This window comes from Protopterus annectens, chromosome 4.part0, assembly GCF_019279795.1.
Source record: "Protopterus annectens isolate FY-2018-M chromosome 4.part0, PAN1.0, whole genome shotgun sequence".
NCBI classification, from domain to species: domain Eukaryota; kingdom Metazoa; phylum Chordata; order Ceratodontiformes; family Protopteridae; genus Protopterus; species Protopterus annectens.
Window position 1 is genome coordinate 473,557,071 of NC_056733.1, and position 26,280 is coordinate 473,583,350.

General features: G+C 38.4%; 1 protein-coding gene across 2 annotated transcripts in view; it reads left to right on the forward strand.

The window, feature by feature from the left end:
- Positions 1 to 26,280, forward strand: part of SSH1 (slingshot protein phosphatase 1) — a 1,317,746-nt gene that overhangs the window by 848,454 nt on the left and 443,012 nt on the right. For both annotated transcript variants that reach the window (XM_044068394.1, XM_044068395.1), the window contains one exon: positions 5,248 to 5,341. In XM_044068394.1, the coding sequence (XP_043924329.1) occupies positions 5,248 to 5,341 (94 nt within the window). The remainder of the gene's footprint in view (positions 1 to 5,247; positions 5,342 to 26,280) is intronic.

Sequence of the window (26,280 nt, forward strand, 5' to 3'; positions counted from 1 at the left end):
CTTTTTATTTATTTATTTGCTTTATCTTAAAGCTCGTTACTAGATCACCCCAAGGGTCTTAATCCAGTCATTCCCCTATGCAAGAATGAGAAAAAGCGCATGTTTTTTTTTCCTTGTATCCTGCTCTTTTGATTAGACTTTTCTTTTTTACATTGCAGTGCCTGCATTTCTTAAAACTGAACAAGGAGGAAGAGAAAAGAAGGGAAAACAGGGGCATCTGTTTACTTTAGTATCCCCATTACACTTGAAAATAACTGCGATGATTTTACTTTATAGCATGCAGATTATATCATGCACTATATAACTGTTAAGAACATTTTCTTTTACTTATAGGTAACTCTCCCTCCTCTTTCCCTCAAAGTGTTCCTCCAAACATTAATAGCATGAAATAGGGCATAGAGTCCCCCTACAGGTTCAACAAAGACAAAATGTCCAATATTTCCAGGTTTTCTTGTCCTGTCAGGTTTCACAAATAATTAATGCTTTGTAATCCCACATTTATTTGTCAGGTTTCTGAGTTGTTGGTTTTATTCCTGTTTATCTCCATCTCCCAAATTCACTTTCTGCTTCCTTTCTATCATACTCTAATTTCTTCTAGTTAACTCTTATGTTTTTTTTCTCTCAAATATTTTATCTTGAACCATTGGAAAAAGTTTCACTGGCACAGTCTCTCTTTGGTCTTTATTACCAGAAGAACAAGACAAATGTCCTTCTTTTTCACAGCTCACTTTTTGTTGGACAAACATTTGTATTTCCTCCTTGGCATGTTCTGCATGAAAAAATGATTTTGTTCTTCCAGGAAAGAATATTCTGAAGATAGCTGGGTACAGCAGCTTGAATCTCACACCTGCTTCTCGAAATTCCCTGATTAGTGCAATAAATTTACTCCTCTTCTGCCTGGTGTACAGTATGAAATAATTTTCCACAAAGGCTCTACTGTCTCCCACTTCTAGTATTTTGTACTTCTGCCGCAGTTTTGTAAGAATCCACTCTTTCTACTGATAAGATTGCATCTTTACTATTAAAGGGTTAGGTTGCTTTCTCATGGCCAGGTTTGGAACATACAGACGATGTACCCTTTCAATTAACAACTCCTGCTGGGGAATACCAGCTGAGTTGCTTATTTGTGCTTTCATAAAATTAATATAGTCTGTGCCTTCCAACTTCTGTGGTACAGCAGAAAATCTCAGGTTTTCCCTATGTGCTCTGTCTTTCAATTCTGCTCTTTTTTGAAGCATCTCTTCTTGAGCAGCCTCATATTCATCCAGCCTTTTCTTCATTTTGACTTCTGATTTTTGCAGTTTTATCACCTCATCTGAATATCTATTTAAAGCTTCTTCCATTTTCCCAGCCTTTTGTTACTTGAGTTGATATAAATGATTTATTTTAATCAGCTCTGAGTACGTTTGACTTTTTTTACTCTAGGTTACTGGTCGTCATGCCTTGCACCAAAGCTGGAGTTTGCACTGTTTTTGCTGAATAGCTGCAGAATTTTTCCCAGTCATTGTTTTTCCTCACCTTTTGTGATTGGTTCTCTGAATTTTTACTGTCATCCAGACAGTGCAATTACTAGCTTAGGGAGCAGTGTCAATGGCAATAAAGGTGCATGGTCTTTGGAATAAATAAGACCGAATGAAACACAAACGTAAAAGGCGGGTTAGCTCTCATAAATACTCTTAAGTCTTGATCATCCCCAGTCCCCAGGGCTTGTACAAGTGTTTACAGGCAGTACCACAGTGATGAGGCATATAAGCAAGCAAACCAGGGTGAACCAGAGCTTACCCTCTGTGTAGACTAGCCATGATAGCCTGCAGTATAGCTTTTCAGCACAGTCGCAATTTACAGGCTTGTTTACATTCTGTCAAAGCAAAATTGTGTGACAGGCTGAGTAGGACCACGGCAGACCCTCACAAATGGAAACTAAATCAAAGGGTCTTCCAGGATTTGATCCTTCTGTGGGGAATAACTTGAATAGATCTTTTTGCCTCCGTTCGAAACAAACAGTTGGCAAAATACTGCTCCAGGACCCCATGCAAAAAGACCTAGAGGACCAATGCCTTTTCTTTTCTTAAGACAGGCTTGTTCTTATATGCTTTATCATCCTTTCCACTAATATCCATGTTACTTCTAAAGATTCAGAAGGACTTCCCAATGATCACTGTGGTGACTCCCTTCTGGCCAAGACAACAGTGGCTCTCCCTTCTTCTGGAAATGACCAGGGACAATCACCACAAGCTTCCTCACCAACTGGATTTACTCACAGAAAACCGGGGTGTTTGAACTATTCTGACCCCAAACAACTGTAATTGACTGCCTGGATGATAGTTTTAATACCCTTTAGGCACCTTTTTCTGAGGACACGTAGCAGGTTTTAATGAATTCAAGAAAGCCTAATACTAGAAAACCATATGTTAAGAAATGGAAAAGGTTTACTAGTTGGTGTCAAGAAAAAAAAAACACACATTCACGGCTAGTGTTTCTCTTGATTTTACATTATTTGTCCAAATCACTAACCTATAGCTTGTCTTGGCCCTTAATCAAGGAAAAAAAAACCACGCATTCACGGCTAGTGTTTCTCTTGATTTTACATTATTTGTCCAAATCACTAACCTATAGCTTGTCTTGGCCCTTAATCAAGGAAAAAAAAAACACGCATTCATGGCTAGTGTTTCTCTTGATTTTACATTATTTGTCTAAATCACTAACCTATAGCTTGTCTTGGCCCTTAATCAAGGTTCATATGTCGGCCATTTCAGCATGCCTACTCATGGAGCCCCTCTTTCATTGCAGTCTCGTGTGAAAATGTTTTTGAAAGGGGTATTGCACACAAAGCCTCATAGAAAAAGGTGGCTCCTCTTTGGGATTTTAATTTTTGTTATAAAAACTTACTGTTACTCCATTTGAATCAGTTCATCAGGCTGAATTACGCTGTTGATACAGACAACAGTCGTATTTACTGTTCTGAGTTGCAAGCTCTTATGGTCGATCAACCTTGTCCCATTTTCCACAAAGATAGCATTTCTTTGAGAAATAATTCTTCTTTTAAACATAAATTGGTACCTAAGTTTACTTTTAAGTGAACTATCCTACTCCCTTTCTTTCCAGAGCATAAAAATGAGGGAGAAAGGATACTTCATACATTGGATGTCCACCAACAATTTGGGTATTATCTTGACATATCCAAATCTTTAAGAACTTCTTACCCTCACAAGAAATTAACAACTGATTGGAAGAAAGGACCCACCAGTGTCAAAACAAACTATTTCAAAATAGTTGTTTGATAGTATTACTTTTTGTTACTCCTACAACAAAACTTCTCCAGGCAAGGTCAAGCTTCATTCTACCAGGGCTTTGGCTTCATCTGTGTCTTTTTGGAAATGGTTGGCTTCTAGAAGTATTCTAAAAGCAGCAAAGATGTCCTCTCTGACTAGTTTTACAAAGCACTATAAACTAGATTCTTTCTCCAGGTCTAGCACAGGCTTTGTTAAGACAGTTCTCCGTAGGATCCCGGACCCTCATCCTTCCTCCTCCCAGTCTATCTATGCTGTGTTTATCTACTTGCATAGCTTAGGCTACTGCAGCAGTGATCAATATGAAGAACATAGTGCAGTTGTATTAATGATTATGATGCAACTTGGACATAAGTATTGCACTTGCAAATGTGCAGCATGCCCCCCAGCATTTGCTAATGCTTCTCTTTGTATAAAGAAAGAACAGTTGTGTAAGTAAACTTACAGTAACTGTATACGTTTGAATGATCACTGCTGATAAACTAAAAACAAGGAGTATCATGAGGCATTATTTTGTTAATGGCCTGAGCTTGCAAAAGAAAGTTATCTGATGATTATAGCAATGGTATTGGGGGATGAGCTGCAAATGATGAAACAGTTCTAACACAAAAGTGTAAACAGCTTCTAAGTTGCTTGTGGAGGAAAACAATGTTTGCCTCATTTGTTTTTTTTAAGGTACTTCTATTTTCAGAATTCAGCCGAAACATTATCTATAATGTAAAGATGCAACAGATATGTTTGCAATGGACAGTTATTTAATCTTGAATGAATTAGCTTAATTGACAGTGTCAGTACCATGTTATTGGATAATGATATGGAAGAACATGCTAGTATTTTCCTGGTTTCTTAGTAAAATATAATGGGCTGGTGTTGAGTGGGTATTTGACAGTCTGACTCGCAAATGTAAACCCAGTTTTCTGATCTTAACTAATGGAGCACTGCAAATAGATAATGAGGAACTGAGTTTATGGGGAGACCAGACCAGAAGACATTTCACTGTAGCACCCGAGTTATAAACTGCTATTTACCTGCTGTGAATATGATTGTGATTTATTGTTGTGAATAATTCAGATTACAGAGAGAAATGTTTGTGTGTATGTGGGGGAGGGGGTAGTGGCAATGTCATCCTGCAAATGCCACAGAAATGACAGGGGATGGTTACAGGATAATCACCCCCGTTTGCTGTGATTAAGAACATATACACAGTGTCTGTGGTAACTTAGATTTAAGGAACGGCAAATATGGTGCCAATTAATTGTTTACCAAACATACAAAGATGATACGTGACCCTTTCGGAAAAAGAAAAAGCTCTGCTAACAAAAAAGTTCCATTACAAACAAATTGGGAGAACATTCTTTAAGCTGATAATGGGTACCTTTGGTGGTTTTTACCGCAAAGTTTTAGATCACAGTATCCCATAGATAGTTTAAATTATAAGGCTACACCATCATTTGTTTCGGTTTCCTGTATTCTCTTGAAAATATAGTAGACACCCTGTACATTAAGAAAATACATGTTTCAGTAAAATCTCCACTCAAGAATTTTATGCAGCTGAGCCAATATCTTTAAAGATCACAGTGTTTTATCATATCTTTTAAAGCCTGTGAAATGTATGCAGTATCTGCTTCAAAAATCTGGAATTGGCACACAAAAGACTTTGGGTAGGCAATGTTAAGCAAGCCTTCTTCCTGTTAGCAGAATTCAGCAAGTAAATCCACCTACTGCAGTTTATAATAAAATATATATTGGTTAATTTCTTCTGCACAAAGTGCAACAATGCTCTTAATTAAATAGAGCCATTATTGGCCTTTTGGGCCATCATAGCCCTCTTATCAGTAAGCTATAACTATCTGTTATGAAAAGTCATAGACATGGCGTACTGCCAGAAGTGTTTGTCAATAAATTGTTAAAACAGAGCACTAATAAAACACTCTTGTTTGTGGTTCTATTTCTACAGACCTAGTGAGAGAGAATGCACAGAAAGTCTTATCACAGCCAAACTCAGGAGTATCATGATGAGTAAAGATCTGGAAAACGTGACATCAAAAGATGTGAGAACCTTTTTTTATTTAATGAAAATGTGATGGTAAAACCATTGTGAGCTACTCTTTTTATAACTTCTTGATATATTCATAGTTGCCCGTCTATGTATTTACAAACATAAGCAGATAACTTCCGTATTACTTTGTCACTGTGTACCACACATTTTCTGAATTGCTGTTTAATACTGTGCCATGCTACTGAAACATCAAAAATGCTGCCTGTCAGACCTACCTTAAGCATTAGCAGGGTCTGCAATATCGATTTAGCAATTTTCGATCTTTTTTTGCTGTCATACTGCAGAAGTATCATTGTTTGCATCTGTCTCAGTTTATAACCTTCAAGAGATAATGGATTGCTTTGCATTCACAATTAATTTTATCTGCTAAGGGTTATTTACATTATTTCCTAAATGAGTTTGAAATTCAAAGGTGAAAGTTTAATGTAAGATATCCTGCAAAGAAGAATGTGTAGGTCCAAAGTAAACATAACCGCTCCTTTTAATATTAACATGTAATTACCATATGCTTTTAAGTGTCTTAACCTCAGCAAGATGCACAGTGATGTACTCATAAGTTGTCAAGAGAAATATAGATTTTAGAAATGTCTTTTACAGATGAACCTGGCCCAGTAGAGTCTGTGCTGCATAAAGCAATTCTCTTACTCTTGAATGGTCTCGAGGAGTAATTTCTCATGACTAGCACCTCACTTTTACAGAAGTAACAGTTTTCTGCACGTTTCTTAGCATTTGTTTCAAAGGGATTACCATTGTCATCTGAAGTATATTTACAACCACCCACCTTGTACAGGCTTAGTCCTTGAATACTCTATACTTGGGAATTCTAATTTAATCGCCTCCTCATCAAGTCTTGGGAATTCTAATTTAATCACCTCCTCATCAAGTCGAGAAAGACTTGCCATTAAGAGTAAAGGATACTTCTTTTTGATCCTCCTGCACTTGGTAGGCCCCGTGGACATGTACACATAGTTTACTGAGTAGTTTGTTCTATCCTTACAGATATGGAAGCCTACCCTTGGGTAGCATGGTTTTTGCTTGAGCAAGATGCCCACTCAGACCTGTGTCATGATATCTAAGATCCTAGATGCTGGGACTGCCATGCCCTTATTGTCTACTACATCTGATGCAGGGACAACCTCCCTTGTTTGGGTCTATGAAGATGTCCTTTTGTACATCTGACTTGGTCTGTACTCTGGGAGGAGGATTTAGAGAATGCTTGGGACCAGTCTTAATTAAGGATAATGCAATCTCTCCTCTCAGTAGCTCCTGCCGTGATGACTCCATCCATTCGAGATATTTTTAGGGAGATGAAGCCCTTTATGGACTGACTTGTAGCTATTTTTTTTTGTTTTCTTGCCAGAAAGTACTGAACACCAGACTTTGGTACAGAATAATGAGGAACCTTGAGTCATCCCTTCCTTGTAATCAACCTTGAAGTATGCCATTTGTCTGTTCAGGAAGAATATAGAGTTAGGTTTCCTAATGTGTTCTGGAAGGTTCAAAAATTAATTTCCAGTCGTCTTAAGACTGTTGCCGTCTGTAGGACCTGCAGTCCAGTGCACATTTTATTTGTGATCCCTTTGGTCTAGCATATGTCCCAGGGGACCAAAACACATTACCAGTTTGCCATCAGATAAAAATTTCAAAGTGAGGAATGGGAAGAAGGTATTCTCCTGAGCCACTTCAATGCTGAAATCTTCAAAGCCATCTGTCCCGTCTACCCAATTTCCATCCCTTCCTTATGGGCCAGGCTGATGAAATGCTGGCAGATCTCACTGGTCATTGGGTTAAGCAGTTTCTGGTGAATACTCTAGCTGATTCAGTAGTCTTTTACAGAGCATGCTACCATGTTGACTGTGCTGACACTATGGCTAGGGATATGGGCTCCACTTGATGGCATGGCTCAGACTCTCCTTTAAGTATGAGCTGAGACATGCTATTCTGAATGCCTGGTTGGCGTAAGAGCCTCTTTAAGCAGGATTCCCAAGACCTTGGAGGTCCTCCAGAAACGATTGGTGTTGACTATTTCAGGTCAAGATGGCAGCCTACATATACATTATTTCTGAGCTCTTTGCTGTCTGAGTAAGTGAAGGCTAAAGCATCAGGAAAATAAATACTGAATAGCCAGTAACTTCTATGGTGTCTTTGGATGCTTCTTATTTGTGTAACTCTCTTATGCTTCAAGAAAATCTGAAGAAGAAAAAAAGGTCTAGCAGCAGAATAGAAGTGTGTGCTCCTCTGACCATATTACCAGGCTTCAGCTACCAATGTGTTGGCAGTCACCTCTAAGACAAATGATCATCACTAGCATTGTCATTTAAACATGTAGCTTGCTCCGTTGTCACACTTAACTATGGCTCTAGCAGAAGTTGTGCAGCTGTGTTGCAAGTTTACAGAGTTCATAGAAAATCATCCAAGAAAATGAGGGGATTTGAAGTGACCCTCATTATCCAGTCATATATTTATTAAATCACTAAGGCCTTATCTGGAGCAAGGCAGCAGGTTGCATTGATGCTGTGGAGGGCTGCATCATTGACTTAGATGATGAAGCTCACTGTAAAAATATTCAGTGTCTCTGCCAAAGAAGGTGGATATTAATACCTGTGCTACTTTTGTAAAAGAACTGCTTCATGAGTGGACAAGGCTGTCTGTAAAGAAGTCACAAATAAAACAAGCTTGTAGGACTTTTATACCTATACAGTTGGATGCTCGAATCTCCAAGTGGCACCACTGTCCATTTTCCAATATAACTCATTGAAGGAGGAATTCCTGACACTTACTGTGGCTGCAAAGAAATCATTCCACCTACCAAGCCCCACATAGATTACTTTACCCAGCAGTGTTGAACATCCTTGCCTTTAATGAAAACTTTTTTTTTTTTCAGACAATGCCCTCACTTTCCTGCAATCTTTACATGCTCCATCATTATCTCCAGAGTGTGGCTTAACAGACATGCTGGAAACTAGTGCATGTACTCCTTCCCCGTTGGCTGTTGAGCAAAAGCAGCTACTGGAGCAGTTCTCCCATTCGATTATCGGCTTGGGTTGGGAGTGCCTTCTGTGTGGAGTCTGCATGTCCTCCCCGCGGCCGAGTGGGCGTTCGAAAGACATGCATTGAATGGGCGTGCCTTCGTTGAAGGTTGGATGTCGGGCTGGCAACTCGACACCATAAAAACCAACTGCCAATCATTAGCGGACTGGAGTTCCACTGTGGCGACCCCTAACCGGGAAAAGCTGAAAGACAAACAACAACAACAGTCTATGAATGTAAGAGTGAGGAAGAGGTACTGTAGCAGACTAAAAGTAAACTGAAGATTTATACTAAAACTTTTGATTGTCATGAGCTTGTCTATAAAGAACTATTATTTATTTATTTATTTAACATTTGTTTACAGGGAAAGCCTGACTTGGCACAAAGCCAAATTTCAGGGGAGGCCTGGGGGGAAACTCTCCATATGCATGTCTTTGAAACATGGGAGGAAACTGGAGGAAACCCACACACACAGGGAGGATGTGCAGTCTCCACACACAAGGCACTCCAGCCGAGAATCGAACCAGAGAACCTCTTGCTGTGAGGTGACAACTCTACCGTTGCACCACTGTGCCTTCTGCATTAATGAGAGCAGTGTTGCTTTTAAATGGTTGGTTGTTTTCTTGTTGAGGCAGGCCCTACACCTTTTGCAAATGCATTTTATCAATATTAACACTGGGCCAAGACTCTGGGATTTGAGTTTTATTTTATTTTTTATGGGCCGTCTCTATGGGGTGGGCAAGGGTAGATATACTATAGGATATCTGAAAACTTTAATTTGGTGAAGTTTTTTTTAATATATGGTGTTAAAAACTCTTTTACTGATAGTATTTATTTGGGTGACAGGCCATGGTCCTAATAATTTTTTGTTATATCTTCCCTACATACCAAGTGGATTGCATTGCTTCCCTTCTGATCATTCTATGAGCAACTGCTTTTGGTTTGTTTTTTTGTTTTTTTTTTTGTTTTTTTTTGTTGGTTGTGTTTTTTTTCTTCCAGTTCTCTGATTTGGGTATGAGCTGCCTTGAGTGTCCACTCACCTATAGTGAATAAAAATATTGTGGAAGTTTGCACCATTTTATTGCCTGCACCACCTAGTCAGGATGCCCTGACATGAAGAATAGGCAGTGTCTCATTGGAAATGATGGAGTCAAGTTCTGTTTCATAGCAGCGCCATAATGTTTGCCTCCCTAAATGTTTAGTACTGTTTTATTTCTGACGAGAGAATAAAATATTTTCTAGGTGTGCCACTTTTTTAGTAATGGCGATCATTAATTTGCAATCTGAGAAATTTTGTCATGCTTAGAGGTTCATATAATTGCAATGTTTTTAATTGAGTAACTTGATTACTACTCAAAAGATCTTGTCAAGTAATATAGCATACAAAATAAAATATCACAAATCTGTACTAGCAGTATTATTTTATCATTATTGACTCTTCTGTTTACAACTAAACCCAAATGGAAACCTACTCGCTCAAGTTAATCAACAAAAATGTGTAGGATTTACTCAATTATAGAACCACATGTTTAGCAAACAGAACTGTACTACAGCCATCTTAAATACATGTAAAATTTGGTAGTATACTTGTAAAAGCAAGAAGAGCAACGATAACTGGAATGTTATTCCACAGACATGAGTATTATGTACCTGTGCTTATCTTAAACTCCTCACACAGCAGTAAACAGTTGAAAAAATCGGACGGCATATGTAGCTTCATGTCATAGTTTAGTGCTAGAGAACATCACTTTCTCAATACGAGTAAATCCAACTGGCTAATAACATGATGGGCTTCCTTATTGTTGAACTATTTGGCAGTCAGAGACCAGTACTGTACCAGAGATCTCTTGGTTACTGCTTGTGGTCCACAAATGAACATGACCCTGTACTTCATAGGCCTAATTTTAATCTCACTGTAGCAGAAAAAGTATAAATTAAAACTGTATTTGTTACTATTTAGGGCCTGTCTGCTCAACATCTTCGTCTGGCATTTGTAGGTATACTAAATCTGCTTCTTTCAAGTGATTATTGTCCGATAACTTTTTGTTTGTATGTGTGTGTATGTGTATTGTCTGTCTGTGCTCTTTTTTTTTGCTAGTTTTTGGGTACATATGTAAGATAGGAAGAAGGCTTAAGGCTTTAAGAAATACTACAAATGTGGGCACAAGATTCCTCCACAAGATGATCATTTTGATGAAAGGAGTTACTGCCAGCGCAGCTCACTGGAATTTTGCAAATAATTATATGTCATTTGTTAATACCAAGCTACTTTGTATAAGATGCTTGTGTTACAAATGTATTAGAACTGTATGTTATCTGTGTCAAACGGCTCTGTACATATGTTTGTTTTGAAAAGTGCTAGGTTTAAAATATATCCACAGTGTGCCCTACTGGAAGAGAACAGAAATGTACATGAAGTATTGTAACTGTTTAAATATATATGCTTAACAGAGGAAACTGGAGGGGTAACCTCAGTCCAACAAACTTTAGAAAAATATTTAAAATTAAATCACTTTATAGGCTATGCAATAAAAATACCCTGTCTCTCAAGTGTGCAATTCAGCTAGAGCCACAAAATCTGTACTAGGAAGGTTTCTGTATTGTCTTTACTGTGAACTAATTACTAGTCTTGTAAGCATGAAGGAATGCACTTCTTTTATAACTTCAAGCATCTGCCAAAGATCTGAGTAAAAGCCTTTGTCTATGTATTTTTATAGACAGATGCTAAATGCTACCAGCTGCCATCAATAGTTGCTTTGCCTGGGAACTAGAAATCAGATGACAAGAAGTGATGTCATTCTGTAAGCTAACTCAGCAGTAGTATTTTAGACATTATTTTGAGAAGTCTCTTAGTGAGACAGAGCATTATGCATTCTTTCTTGGACATAACAGCTAGAAGATCCATTCACCTCATCTGCCTTGCTCTGTTAGTAAGTTCTTGGGTTATAGTGTAATTCTGTTAGATTCAGTCACGAATATAGTGAAACTTAGATATTTTTCTTTATTTATTTGAGACTGTCCTGCAATGTTGTTTTAAATAGTTTATTTGGTTTTGAGCTCTAATGTCACTGTGAATATATATTTAGTATTGTCTTGTTCTTTTATTATTTCTTCTTTCAGCTTTTCCTGGTTAGGGGTCACCACAGCGGATCACCTGTCCGCTCATGATTGGCAGTGGAGTGTCGAGTTGCCAGCCCGGCACCCAGCCTTCCACAGAAAGCACACACACACCCAAACACTCACATCTAGGACCAATTTAGAGTATCCAATCCACGTACAGCATGTCTTTGAGGATGTGAGAGGAAACTGGAGTACCCAGAGGAAACCCATGCAACCACAGGGAGGACATGCAGACTCCGCACAGAAGGCACCCCAGTCGAGGATCAAAACGGACAACCTCTTGCTGTGAGGTGGCAATACTAACCGCTGAACCACCGTGGCCTCCCTTCTTTTATTATTTATTATTAAAGATATTTAAACCTTTCCTTGTGGCTGATCTTTATAGAGCTATTTAAGTTTGAAAGTACTTGAATATTTATTTGGTGACACTGTGTGGGCCACTCCTAATAGCCTTGCTCTTGGTCAAACTACTATTTTTATTAATATTAATATCACTCAGTATATTGGGTACCCTTGGAAGAGCCTTAAGGTAGCTGGCAGGAGTGACTGGTGGCAGTGAAAACTACCTTATAGTCTGGGCAGAAGGGGGCATAGTTAGCAACCGTGTGCCAGCCTTTCCCAGGTGTGTGTGTGTGTGTGTGTGTGTGTGTGTGTGTGTAAATCAAACCTCTGTGTGTGTGTGTGTGTGTGTGTGTGTGTGTGTGTGTGTGTGTGTGTGTGTGTGTCAGCTACATTGGCAGGGACACACACAACACTGATTGGACAGGGTGCTGGATGTCTTGGCTTGGTCACTCAGCTGAGATCTCAACTCTATAGCTGTGCCAGTGAGGAATCTTATTGGGGATCTGAAGGAAGAGAGAGAAACCAGCCCTGGACTGACTGTGGTCACTGTGTGCTGTTAAGGGAAATGTTACTTGATGCAGAGAGCTGCATTTGGAAATACTGCGTGTGTACCAGTCATCCTCTCAGTGAATGTCCCCAGTTGCTGTTGCCAGTGTGAGGATTGAGGCCCCTTGATTACTGGTTGGCAGTGGTGGGCCATCATAGTCATGACCTATGTCTTCTCCCAAATAGTAAATACAGTCTTCATGTGCATTACACTTTATGCAAAGTCTTTATCAGAGGGCTTTGTCAGATGACACAACAAGCTCATCATTAAAAGGCTTCTCCCTCTAGACTCCAAGGTACATTAGCCCAAAAAGCAAGGTAAATAATCTAAGTCCTGAGAGAAATAATACAAGGATAAACATGATTCCAGGAAGAGGAAAGCTGATGTTGAGGCTTCAATATCAGCACCGAAACTTCTGAAAGACAAGTCTCTAACTTGACCTCAGGCAAGTCCTTCTGTGTCATTTCCTCCTGTGTGAGCAGGACAATAAAATACTTTCTGCCATCGGAATCTGATTTGAAATCACCCAAAGATCTTACAGTTGTAACCAAAAGGGTCCCAAGTCATCATGGTTTCCAAAGTACAAGAACCAGCCCTATGACTCCACTTCTAACAGGCTTGACTCACAGCGTGGGAAACCATTTTAGTGGATGCAAACCCAGAGGTCATGGAGGTCTGCAAAACCAGGGATATCACAGGGCTTTTTCTGAAGACAACAGACTTCTCCCAGAAGGACTGCTTGTCTGCTCCCATCTGGACACAGTCCAGGGGTTATTTGTCTCTCTCTACTTCCCAGCATGGATGGCCATGACATGAGATTCTTAGGTAATATAAGTAATATCCAGAGGTTTTTCATTTTCTTTTTTCTTCCATCACCTTCAGTTCTCTTTACCGCTACTGGATGCGCCACCCCATCAGTTAAATGCAGCCATCCAGGAGGTCCTACCAGACCAGAAAGGGTCAAGCTATTACTTAAATTTCTTTTTGGTTCCAAAGAAAAGCAAGAAACTTGGACCTACCTTAGAACTAAGCCAATTGAACAAATGCATAAGGATGGTCACACTGCAATCTATTCTGTTGTGTCTACAGATGAACATCTGGATGTGCTGAGTACATCTGTGGGATGCCTATTTACACAACAAGATTTTCACAGCAACCAGGAGATTTCACTTTAAAAGTGGTAACTAATCATTACCATTTCAGGCCACTGCCTTTCAGCTCCATCATTGCACCAAGTGCATGGCAGCTCATCTGTGTCTGCAGGGAATCAAAGTATTCCTGTACCTGGGTGATTGGCTGCTGCCTGGCTCAATGCTCAAGTCATTAACAAAGGTAAGGAATTACTTTCTTCATCTTTGCCTCTCTGAAGAAGGCCATCAACAAGGAAAAAGAAACCCTACATCCCACATTAGCCATTGATTTTTTAAGTTGCCACCTGCATACCATTCAGTGCATAGTTTCTCTTCCTCTGGATGGTTCTTTTCTATTCAACTCTATTAAAAGTTGTCTTGTATGCACCAGACCCCTTGCAGTGTTAATACTTTGAGTAATTGATCTCATGAATGATATCTTCCATTCTCATGGTACAGTTTGCCTGCTATCATATTGGAGTTTTACAGTGGTTATTGTAAGTTATGTGGTATCAACTAATGGATCACCTCCCCTCTCTCATCATAACAAACAGTTGAAGAGAGAATTTAGAATGGTGTATGGGGCTGGGGCATTTTCAAAGGAGAATGATCCAAGGTGTTTGGAATTCATATTAGGCAAATCTTCACATCAGTATCCTAGAGATGAGAGCAGTCCTTTTTGTGTTGCTGGAGCTTTAAGTTCAAATCTATTTTGGTGTGATCTTTGTTTATACTGACCATATGATGGTGGTATGGTATAATCAACAAAGAGGGAAGAACCAAGTCCTACCCCTTATGCTGGAAGGCAATAAGAGTGTAGCTTTAGGAGAAGTACTTGCACTGATTCCTAGTAGCAATGCATATTCCTGGGTAATCCATCTGCCTTGCAGACAGTCTCAGCAGAACCATCCTGATGCCTCACGAATGGTATCTGAATGCATTGGTGGCTCAAGCGATGTTTGACCTCTGGGGGAAAGCATGCTGTAAACTCTTTGCCTCTTCATCCAACATGGAATGCAGTATCTATTTTACTTTAGTCCCTCAAGATGGGCAGCGCTCAAGGATCGCTGTGATCGAGCTGTGGCCTACTTGAATCCTTTATGCTTATTGCATTCTACCACTAATACCCAAATTTCTGCAGAAGGCAAAACTGTACAGAACAATGGTGACCCCCCATTACCCCAGATTTGGTTCTGTCACAGATACCTCACTTCAGGGATTTCCTGGCTTTTATACGTATGAAATCTGTCATCACATCCATGTGGGAAGCCTCACCAGAATCTTCACAACCTGAAATTAAAGGAAAATTCCAGCTTAGAACTAAAAAAAAAAAAATTTTTTTCACTCAGTCTTTTTCTGAGTTTATTTTAATGCCTCTAACTCATTCCGAGTGCTTCTTACAGAATTATTTTTCCACAAATGACAGCCAGTGGGACTTAACATATCAACATGATCTTGTTTTTCATCAACCCTTTCTCTTTCCCATAATCCATTTCAGGTATGTTTTATGAGTCATACTAGATGGGAAGTACTGGTGTATTCCCATGCCATTGACATATAATGGGATTGGTCAGTCATTGTCCTGTTATATGCCTTCTATAGTAGGACTGCTTTGTTTTTCCTAGAATGACTCTTATCTGTCTCTGAGCCAGTTTTACCCTATACTAAGAAATGATATAGCTACAACTAAAAAGTAGCTATATTGTAGGCTTTTGTTCAAAGTATTATTTTGCAGTCCAAGATGAATCGGCAGCTCCCTCCCAAATGCTTTGAGGTGTCAGAACTGAGACTGCACTTAAGAAATCCTTGAGGTTTCATGTGTGACAGCTGCTACTGGAACGGTAGAGATTTCAGAATAATTCTGTTTCCCTGTGCTTGCAGAGGAAAGATTTTTATTTATTTATTCATTTATTTTTTAGCCGAATGTTGTAGAAAATTATTTTTCTTTTGTTTTATAACTGTTATAGTATTTTCCCTTTAGAAAGCAAGTTTGCAGCAAAATATGACAAACCTTTTGTTCCTTAACTTTGGATAACCATATTTTTTTCTGAGGCATAGATTTCTGTAGCATTATATTTTCTGTCTTTTCTTATTTTGCTCCTATAGTGATGAGGGGGGATTGGCATAATGTTTAAAATGTTTATTTCACAGACACAAGGTACAGGGTTGGATTATCACTTGTGAAGAAAATTGGCTAGGCTTAAAATGGCCTCCAGTGGCAGCTAGCGTAGGACTTGCCTATAAACTTATAGTAATCTGTTGAAGTACAGGAAGACTCTTCTACAAACCTGATTGCTTGATAATGACGCAGTAAAATTAAGGGACTGGAAAATAATTCTATTCTGCTGTCCCTGCAGTGGGATTTACTTTTTGAGGGTGCTGAATATTGTGTAGAAATTTCTTTATCAGTTGCTTTTGTTTATAACTAATGTTATGTTCTTTTTCACCTTACCATACTGTTCTTTAATTCTTCAGCCAAATGTTATCAACTTTCTATATTTAACCTTTGGATAACTTTTTTTTTTTTATTTTTTGTAGCACAGACATGGGTATTGTAGACAAGCTCACTAAATTGGGTATAAACCCTTTTATAACCCACTTGATAGCCAACTGGCTCACTGATGGGATGCAGGAGGTCAAAATAGGTGAGGTCACGTCCACCAGGAGGACAGTCACTAGCGGAGTCCCCCAGGGCTTGGTACTGGGCCTACTCCTTTTTTGCTTCTGTTTCTCTGAAGTAAAAGCAAATGCTGAAGGTTTATGGGTAGGTTTGCAGATGATTGCAAGTTGAGATGTTATCATCAACTCCGCTGTAGACACTAACCTTCTTCAAGAAGGCCTATCTCTGACTAACATATGGTGCCAAAGCCATGCTCTTAAATTCAGTACTGAGAAGTCTGTAATTGTACCTTTTGGGAAGTCTACCATCCCAGCTAATTACCATGTTGACAATATGCCCCTAAGAGTCGACCCACTGGTTAGGGATCTGGGTACCACATAAACAGTAGCCTTCCCTTTGACCACTACGTGGCCACAGTGGTGAGGAAATCTTTTTATGTTGCACATCTTATAAGGACGGGCATGGTGTTTAGTACCAAAGAGGTCATTATCCCGCTGTATGGTGACTTTATCAGACCAATCATAGAGTACAGTGCTCCCTTTGGTATGTACCTGACCAGCATATGCAGCAACTAGATCAACCTCAAAGGTTCCTTACAAAAAAGTGCAAGATACAAAAAAGCCTGCCGTACATAAAGTGACTTAAAGCCCTTTCCCGCTCGCTACTCAACCTATAGCTGAGGTATGTTCTATGCCTGACTTACAAGGCATCTGCAAACCCAACATGTATGAATCTTCTGCATATTTGCAAGTCAAAAAGTACCAGAAATACAAAGTCTACGAGGACTCCCAAGATAGCTGCACATTGAGTAACAGCTTATTTGTAGCTCCCCCAGTGTGAAAACAGAAAAGGTCATAATGGGTACATCTCAGTAACTGGCTAGTAAGTGCACTGCCTGGATACCAGGAATAAAGAAATACAGAAGACCTGGAAAAATCAGCTACAAAAAGTGAGGAAGAAACACTGACTGGGAAAAGTACTGCCACAGCAAAAAGCAATGCAGCCTTCAGACATGACTTCCAGTAACCTACAGGAAGATATAAGACAACTGCATACAGACCTGGTTAAAATGAGCAAAACACTGATGGAGTATATCAACATAAACAACAAAAGACTGGAAAAATTTGAAGAAGCTTTAAACCATTATTCAGATGAGATGATAAAGCTGCAAAAATCGGAGGTCAAAATAAAGAAAAGGCTGGCTGAATACGAGACTGCTCAGGAAGAAATGTTTAAAAAAATAATAGAATTAGAGAACACAGCATGTAAGTAAAAAGCTGAGATTTTTCAGCTATACCACAGAAGCTGGAAGGAACAGACTGCATTAATTTTATGAAAGTACAAATGAGCAACTGGACTATTATTCCACAGCAGGAGTTGTTAGTTGAAGGGGCACATTGTGTGGTATGCTCCAAACCTGGCTATAAGAAAGCAGCCTAGACCTTTAATACTAAAGATGCAATCCTACCAGCAAAAGGAGTTGATTCTGACAAAATTGTGGCAGAAAGACAAAGTACTAAATGTGTGAGACCGCAGAGTATTTGTGAGGCATGATTACTCATTGTACACCAGACAGAAGAGGAGCAAATTTATTCCACTGTTCACAGAATGTCAAGATGCAGGTGTGAGATTCAAACTGCTGTACCCAGCTGTCTTCAAGTTATTCTTCTCTATAGGGACAAAATCATTTACTGTTGAAGTACATGCTAAGGAGGAAATAGTTTGTCTAAGAAAAAGTAAGCTGTGAAACAGAAGGAAATTCTGCTGCTTGTTCTTCAGATAATCTACAGAGGGACTGCACCTGTGAAACCTTTTCAAAATTTTCAATGGAAAATGTTGGAGAGAAGGAAAGGAGCACGAGAGTTGACTAGAACTGAGAGTATGTTGGAAATGAAGCAGAGACAGGATTTCTGAGATGAACAGTAATAAAACCAGTAACATATTATGGGATTACAGTGCAATAATTATATTTGTGAAATATGACAGAACTAGAAAATCGGGACGTATTGGACTTTTTCTTCATGTTGTTAATGTTCAGAAAAGTGCTTTGGGGAGGGGAAGAGGAGGGAGAAAGTTACTGCAAGTAAAGAGTTTTTCTTAACTAGTACCAATTTTGTGGCATGTGATTTCCTTTATATGCTATAAAGTTTTTTTCATTTATTTATTTATTTTTTTTTAAGTGTAACTGGGATTGTAACGGGTGCTGCTGCTTTTTTAGTCTTTTCTTTCTTCTCTCTCTCTCTCCTTGTTCAGTTTTAAGAAATTTAGGCACTGCAAAGGCCTGGTTAAAAAGCATGATAGAAGAAAACTTAATGCGCTTTTTCTCATTTTTGCATGGGGAATAACTGGACTAAATACCTTAGATTGGTTTAGAAACAAGTTTGAGGAGAGCAAGTAACTGAAAAATAACATTGAATATTATGAGGCTTTTTTTCTAGCAGACGCGTGCATGCTCAGTAACAATTCAGCAGTTGGTCTTCATGTTTCTATGGAAAGAATCTGACAGAGAAACTGGCTGCCTGGTTCTCCTGTATCCATGGAGACAATCTGATAAAGAGAAATTGGCAACAGTCTAGCAGAGAATGATTGGCTGAAGAAAAAAAAGAGAAATTGACTAGGAGATGATGTTCTCTGAAGACATTCAGGGGTTTTCCCAAAGCAGATAATATTCTCTGAAAACATTCAGGGGTTTTGACATCTGGGAGTGTTATAAAGATAAGACAAAACAAATCCGCACTTAGTAGAAGCACAGGCTGCACCATGCATCTCAGCAGGGATAACCTTTCTTTTAGGTTAACTCAAGTCTGTCAGTTTGGGACTTTTGTTCCTATTATTAGGGTAAAACTTCAGTATTTGAAGGTGTGCATAGTCATGTGTGTTAGCATCAATATAATAGGTTTTAGGGGATATTGGGGGTGTTTTTATTTGAGGGCTTTCGATAAAACAAAGTTTAAAATGTGACATGGGCTCAGATGTATATGACAAGAAACAACTGTATAAAAGTTCAACCTGCCAAACAGTGTATGCTTGTAACAAACAAAAAAGGTGTTCTACATAAAAGGTGGGAATAATCACTTATTACAATGATGTTTTCTTTAATGTCTTTAAATATAAATGGCCTCACAGATAAATGCAAACAAGAAAGAATAATGAACTACTGTATATTACAAAAGTAGAGTGTAAATTGTTACAGGAAACTCGCTTAAAACTGAACATGTGAATTTGATAAAGGTTTTCAGGATGCTTTTTCAGTGGAATAACTGGAACAAAGAAAAAGAGGAGTATTTGTATTAATTGCAAGAGGAGCTCCAAAAGAGGAGTACTCATATTAACTGCAAGAAGAACTCCATTAATGATAGAAGATAAAAAGATGATAATGGCAGATTTGTAGTCCTAAGAGGATGCTGGCAAGGGAGGAGGATTATACTAGCATGTATTTACATTCCACCTACAACTGCTGTAATATAGCTTAATTGTGGGAGAAATCAGTTTTCAGCAAGAAATATTACTTTTAGATGGGGACTGGAGTTTGACTTGCAGTAGCGAAGATTGATCTGGGTGGGCCAGAAAGGAAAATATAACAAAGGAGGGTAGATTTTTGAAGACATTTATGAAAATATTTGGCATGGAAGATGTAAATTCAGTAATAAGAGTTCGGAGTGAATTTGCATATTATTCCCCAAAATATAAAAACTGAGCTAGGCTAGACAGAATTTACATTTCACAGGAACATGTGCATTTAATTGAAGGTCTTAATACCCACTCAATAACTGTTTCAGATCATGCGTCAATAATAGCTAAAATAAAAATGCAGGATAATGAAATAAAAATAAGACATTGGCACTTTCCCACCTGCCTGTTGAAAAGAGAGGAATTTAAGGAATGGTTGGTGGAGATTATTCAGGAGCTGTTAGAGGGGATAGAAATTTATTTTGAAAGTATAGCTAGGGGAGTGGGATAAAATTAAGGTGGAGATAAAAGAAAGTGGGCTACTGTTAAAAAGTAGTAATAATTATTTAGAGGGACTGACAAAGTATTGCAAAATAGGGGGAATCTCACAGAGCAAGAAGAGGATCAACTGCAGAATGCTAGACAGAAAATAAGGGATTACCTCAATAATATGCACAGGCTTAGAAAAATTGCAGCAAGTGATTTTTGATAACACTAGAGCACAACATTTTTTTAACACAACAACTCAGGCAACAGAAAGTAGAAAGGGCTGTCACCAAACTTAGGGAGCCTGTAACAAAGAAAGTAACGAGAGATCCTGTAGCGGTATTAGAAATATTACAGAAATTCTGTGAGAGTCTCTACAAAGCAGAGCAATATGAAAATCCAGAAAATATACAAATGGAACTGTTTATGGAAGATGTCAATATGCCAAAGTTAGAGGTAGATGAGGCCAATTACGAACAGTTAGGATAGGAGGAGATGAGATAAAAATTGTGATATATAACCAATCTACAGGAAAGTCCCCATGAATAGTTTGTGTTTCTGTGGAAGTTTTAAAGCTAGGAGAAAACTGGTAAAGATCTGGAAGGTTTTGTTTAACAGTGTTTTAAGTGGATGAGAAGTACCGTCATCCTGGAAGAAAGCTGTGGTAGCTGTAATACCTAAAGATGGTAAGGATCCATCAGATGCAACTTCATACAGGCCCATTTCAGTACTAAACCATGATTATAAAGTGTTCATATCTATAATGGCTAAAAGAATGGCAAAAGTAATGTGAGAACTAATAGATATGGATCAGTGTGCTTTTGTGGAGGGGAGGCAACTATTTGACAACATTAATAGAACATCGATGATCCAGACAGAGAGAAGCAGAATAAAAAACTACCATTGTCGTTGGTGGATCTTGATGCAGAGAAAGCATTTGACAGAGTAAGCTGGGACTTTATGAGCAGGGCAATTGAAGCATTTGCATTTCCAGAAAAAATTAGAAAGTTGATTAGGAGAATATATGAGGGATCAGATGCAAAAAATTAAAGTGGGTGGGGTCCTGTCTGATAATTTCTGCTCGAGCAGAGGAACCAGGCAGGGGTGTCTTTTTTCCCCTTTATTTGCATTATATTTAGAACCATTTGCAAAGAAAATAAGAGACTCAAAGTCAAGGATATACTTTTATGGTAGTCAAGAAAAGCTGGCTTTATTTGCAGATGATATTTTGTACCCATCCAAACCAGAAAAAGATATTAGTGTTGTGGAACATTTTGAGACTGTTTCAGATCTTTTTGGGGTACAAAATTAATTAAGCTAAAACAAAGGCAATAGCAGTAAATTATGAACCCATACATAAAATGGTTCAGGAATACCCATGGGGCATGATAAAATGAAATATTTAGGAGTATGGATTAAAAATAATTCTAGTGTGGCAGCTGAAGATATATGGGAAGAGACTAAAAAGATAATACAAAAACTGAGAAAATGGAAACTTTGTTATATGGCTATGGATAGTAAGATATAAGCAGTTAAAATATTTTTAGTCCCTTTAGTCTTTTACACAGGTCAGGCATATTTTTATCGACCAGAGGAGTTGTGGATAGCAATTAATAAAGAGCCGAAGGACTTTATCTGGAAGGGTAAGACAACAAGAGTCAAGTGGAATAAGATTATTCTTTCAGTGGAACAAGGAGTATTGGGATTACCCAATTTGAAGGGGTATTTCAGAGCTACACAGTTAAGTCTGCTATACATAGCACAAGCAGAAAACTATAATTCTAAGTGGAAAGGGATGATGAAACATGCGGGAAGCTCGAGAAACAAGGAGAGACTTTGATTTTGGATGCAAACCTTTAATGAGAATAACCATAATCATGCAAAATATTATATCTGTAAAGTAGCAGAAAGTATTCTAAGAACTAAACCAACATGGGAATGGAGAAAGGAGAGTCTGCCAAAAGGGATGATTGCAATTGGGGATACAGACAGTAGGCAAGAGTGGACTGGAATTTATTGGAGAAAACTGGCAAAGGAACTAAGGTATTGGAAGCAAATAACTATAGAAGGAAAGGTGATAGAATGGGAAGACGCCAAAAATGTATTTGGACTGCAAGTAAGAGATTACCTTCCTTATCAGGGATTGATATCGGAGCATAGGCAAAGAGGAAGAAATAGGGGGATCCTAAATGAAAGATCAGCACTGTTAAAGTTTTTAATAAAAACTACAACAGAAGCTGCCATTTAAAATGAATAATTAGTAGAGTGTATAAAATATTGCATGATAACTATAAGAATCAGTCAGAGGACATTAGGATTAGAAAGAGCGACTGGATAAGCAATTCACAAAGAAACAGTGGGAAAATTTATGTACGTCTCCCAAATATGCAACAAAATCTAGAAGATTTTGGATTTTTGCTTTGAAATGTTTACATAGATATTTTTATACCCCAAGTAGACTCGAGAATTTTTCCTCAGGCAGACTCTAAATGTTGAAGGTGTGAAGGAGAAGAAAAAGGTAATTGGGAACATTTTTTTCTGGGAATGTGGTGAGTTGACTGACTTTAAGGATTCCCTGTGGGATGCGAGGTTGGAGATGCTGGGTGGGCAGATTGGTTTGATGAGGGAGATGATTTTTCTGAGCAGTGATGCAGAATCAGAATTGCCTAGACATGGTAAGACCTTCCTGTGTCTTATAATGGTGACTGCCATAAAGCAATTACTAGAAAATGGAAATCAAAATCTAAACCAACTGTACTGGAAGTAGTGAATATAATAGACATAAAACAACTGGAATTGAGATCATTAGAAAACGGTAGGTGCAAAGTACATAGAAAAAAAATGGAAATTGTGGGAACAATGCATTCCAAGGGAGAAATGAGGTCTAAAAGGTGGCAGGACTTAAAGGAACTAATGTTTGAGTGAGAAAGATGGGGTCGATTATAAGTGATATATAATGTTTGCAACTGGGTGTGTGTCAGCATGGTTTGGGATGTAAAATTATTGCAACTAGGATTGTGTCGGTGTGGTTTGTTTTCATTTATATAAATATATGATTGCCTATGTATTAAATGATTGTTTAATAAAGATGTTTCTTGTTTAAAAAAGGTAGGAATTTAATAATTTATCTACTATTGCTTAGGTTATATGATGTATAGCAATATATGTGAAGTATAATGTTATGCTAATATAGTTTGATCACTTTTATATGAATGTAAATTTGCCTATGTCACAAGTGATAATTCAGTAAAGGTGCTTGAAAAAAAAAAAGAACAAATACAAAGTCTAAGGACCAGAACTTTGTCTGTGACTTAAACAAACATGCCGGAGAAACAGCTATGTGTTCCAGAAACTGCCCCTCTTAGGAAACAGGCTTCCTTTCAGTTGGTCTGTTATCCAATTTTAGGGCAACCAAGACCAGTGGATGGGGAATAGGAAAATTAGACTGGACGTGACACCCATGTCCCTTATGGACAGAGGTAGCTTATATTAGCTTGGCCCTCGATGCCCTATTTGGGTACAGGGCATCGTTATTCTTTCAGGAAGACTTGGCTAGGCTTACAAAGGCCCCTCTGCGTCATTAGTCTAGTAACAGTCTGTGACTCTTATCATCATTCTGCTCATTAACTGATTTATTAATGTACAACACAATCACTTTTCAGCAAAACTGACTCCTTGATAATGACACAAGTACTTTCTTATGCTTCTGGGCTCTGTAAGACTTGGAATTACTCTGTAATTTTGCAGGAAACTACACTCCTGTTCCTCTAACTGAACTTGTGATATTTCTGACAGTGCAGAGGACTAAATTTCTGCTCCCATTTCTAAAAGTACGTGGTTTGAATCTTTCCATTGTCATTTTCCTAATATATGACCTTGAGCAAATCACTTAACCAGGCAGTGCTTTGCAGCAAGTGGGAATCTGGGATAGACTCTAATAGTCTCATGGACTTCATGATTACAACTTTGTATGAACATATGCCATTACCCCTCGTTCCTTTTTTCAGTACACATCACAACTGTCACAGTACTGTATCTGTTATGTTTCAGTCTCTTATTAGCTATGGTGGCTGTGGGTTTCAGTAACTATTAAAATAAATTCATAGCTTTTCACTGCATGTTAATAATTTCTGTAATGCTTTTTTCCCCAGTCACAATTGCAGTGGTGATGTGTTTAATATACAAAACATTTCCTTTCTGCAGTGTCTTTTCCTGCTCCATTCCATTCCATTTTCAGCACACTTTCCCACAGCTGACTTTACAAAATTGATACTCTGTTGTTCATGTACTCTTATATTTATTTTTCCATGTCTGTATGTTTTGCCGCTTGCACTGTTCCCCATTTTATTGTCTGCCAAGTAATCATTTCTTGTGAAATGATGTGCATAGCTACTAAAGAGGGGGAGTCGTACGTCTGTCTGCCCCTGGCAAACTCTACAATTGCTGGACAAGAAAAGAATGGTTTGGTGACTAGTACGAACACAGGCAATACCAATGTGATGGGTGCAAATGGCTGTCAAATAAAGATGTTCCATTCACAGCATGTTGCATATGTCTGCATTTACTCTTGCACAGAGGTAAAAAAGGCACCGCAGAAATTCAAGAATGTACTCATTTTCTCCATCAACTTCTCAATCTTAGGAAACATGGTATGTTAATGCACTTAGTATTTTAAGAAGCATTGTAGTTTACTTTGTCAAGCCAATTTCCTCCCATTGATTTTCCCAGTGTTGCCCAGGAACTGCTACATCACCTTGAGTCCTGTTCCTCATACACTTTAGCCACATCTTGTCTGCTCTTTGTGCTGTGCTTTGTCTTCTTATTCAACTCACATGTCAGTTGTTTTCCTTGCGTAACACTGCTTACCATATTTACATATGTAATGCATGAATATGACAATCACGTTACTAAACTGATTAATGAAAAATTGAGTATTTAGTTTCCTTCTATTTTACTCACTCTCTTTGCTTGGTAATTTAGCGATGCTCAGCCTCATCTGTACTCCGTGCTCAATCGTGTGTCTAGTGGATATGGAGATGAAAATTGTAAGTGGCCTATTTAGTGTTTCAGTAGCACAGGAGTTCATACTGAAGTGGAAATAAACAGGCCTATTTCATACATATGAACCAGGAGCTTCAACCTCATCACTCCCATTGTTTGTTTACTACATTATATATTTTTTCTTACTGGAAAAGTCAGATTGGTAAATAAAACCCCTTTTCGATGGCTACCCATGGAGAAAAGCTCCATGGTTACATATACAAAGATATTATGAAAATGTGTAAACATCTATTAAAGCAAAAGCATTTATAACTTTATAAGAGAGACATCTGAAGATTTACAATGAATTATCTGCACTTTGTAATATATAAACATTAAAGTGAATCTTTTATAACAAATTAATAGAAATACAGTTTTGGTGTTGCACTGTGCAATACAGATGCTTTAAAGGATTTCTCTTAACAAATGGAAGCATTTTGCTCTTTGGAGTAACTCATAAAATTAACTCATTCATTGCTTTGGTCCCTGATATTTAAGATTTTCTGTCCATTTGGTGTGGGGTCTTGTTTTCCTGCAAAAAAGTTAAATTGACTGCTACTTTAGACCATCTTTCTGGCACTGACCATTGTCCTCTAGCCTGTCACAGACTATGCAAGACCTTTTTAAGATGCATTTTCCTGCTTCAGCCTACCTTTAGATGACCCATTCCTCATTGGGCCTCTAGCCTGTCACAGACTATGCAAGGTCTTTTTAAGATGCATTTTCCTGCTTCAGCCTACCTTTAGATGACCCATTCCTGATTGGGAACTAAATTTTGTTTTGGAAGTCCTAACAAAAAAACACCTTTTAAATCAACAGGTTGGGGGGGGGGGGCAGAAGGCCTAGGTTGACGCACAAGGTCGGTGAGTGTGTATGACTAAGAAAGAGAAGGAAGCAGACATTTGGATAAAGTAACAAATGGCCAGTGAGAGAAAATGAGCTTTAAGCTTCACTACTGAACCACATAACTGTTGTGTGTGTGTCTGTATGGGTTCTCCAGGTGAAATTGGTGTGTGACTGTCTGCATTAAAACAGCCAAGCTCCTTGCTTAGCTCTACATCTTTGTATGTGAGCTGTGAATGGTAGAGGTGGGAGTTCATCACTGTCATACCTGACCATGATAATTGGTACTGCTAGGAGTTGCACTGGCACGTCCATGCCCATGG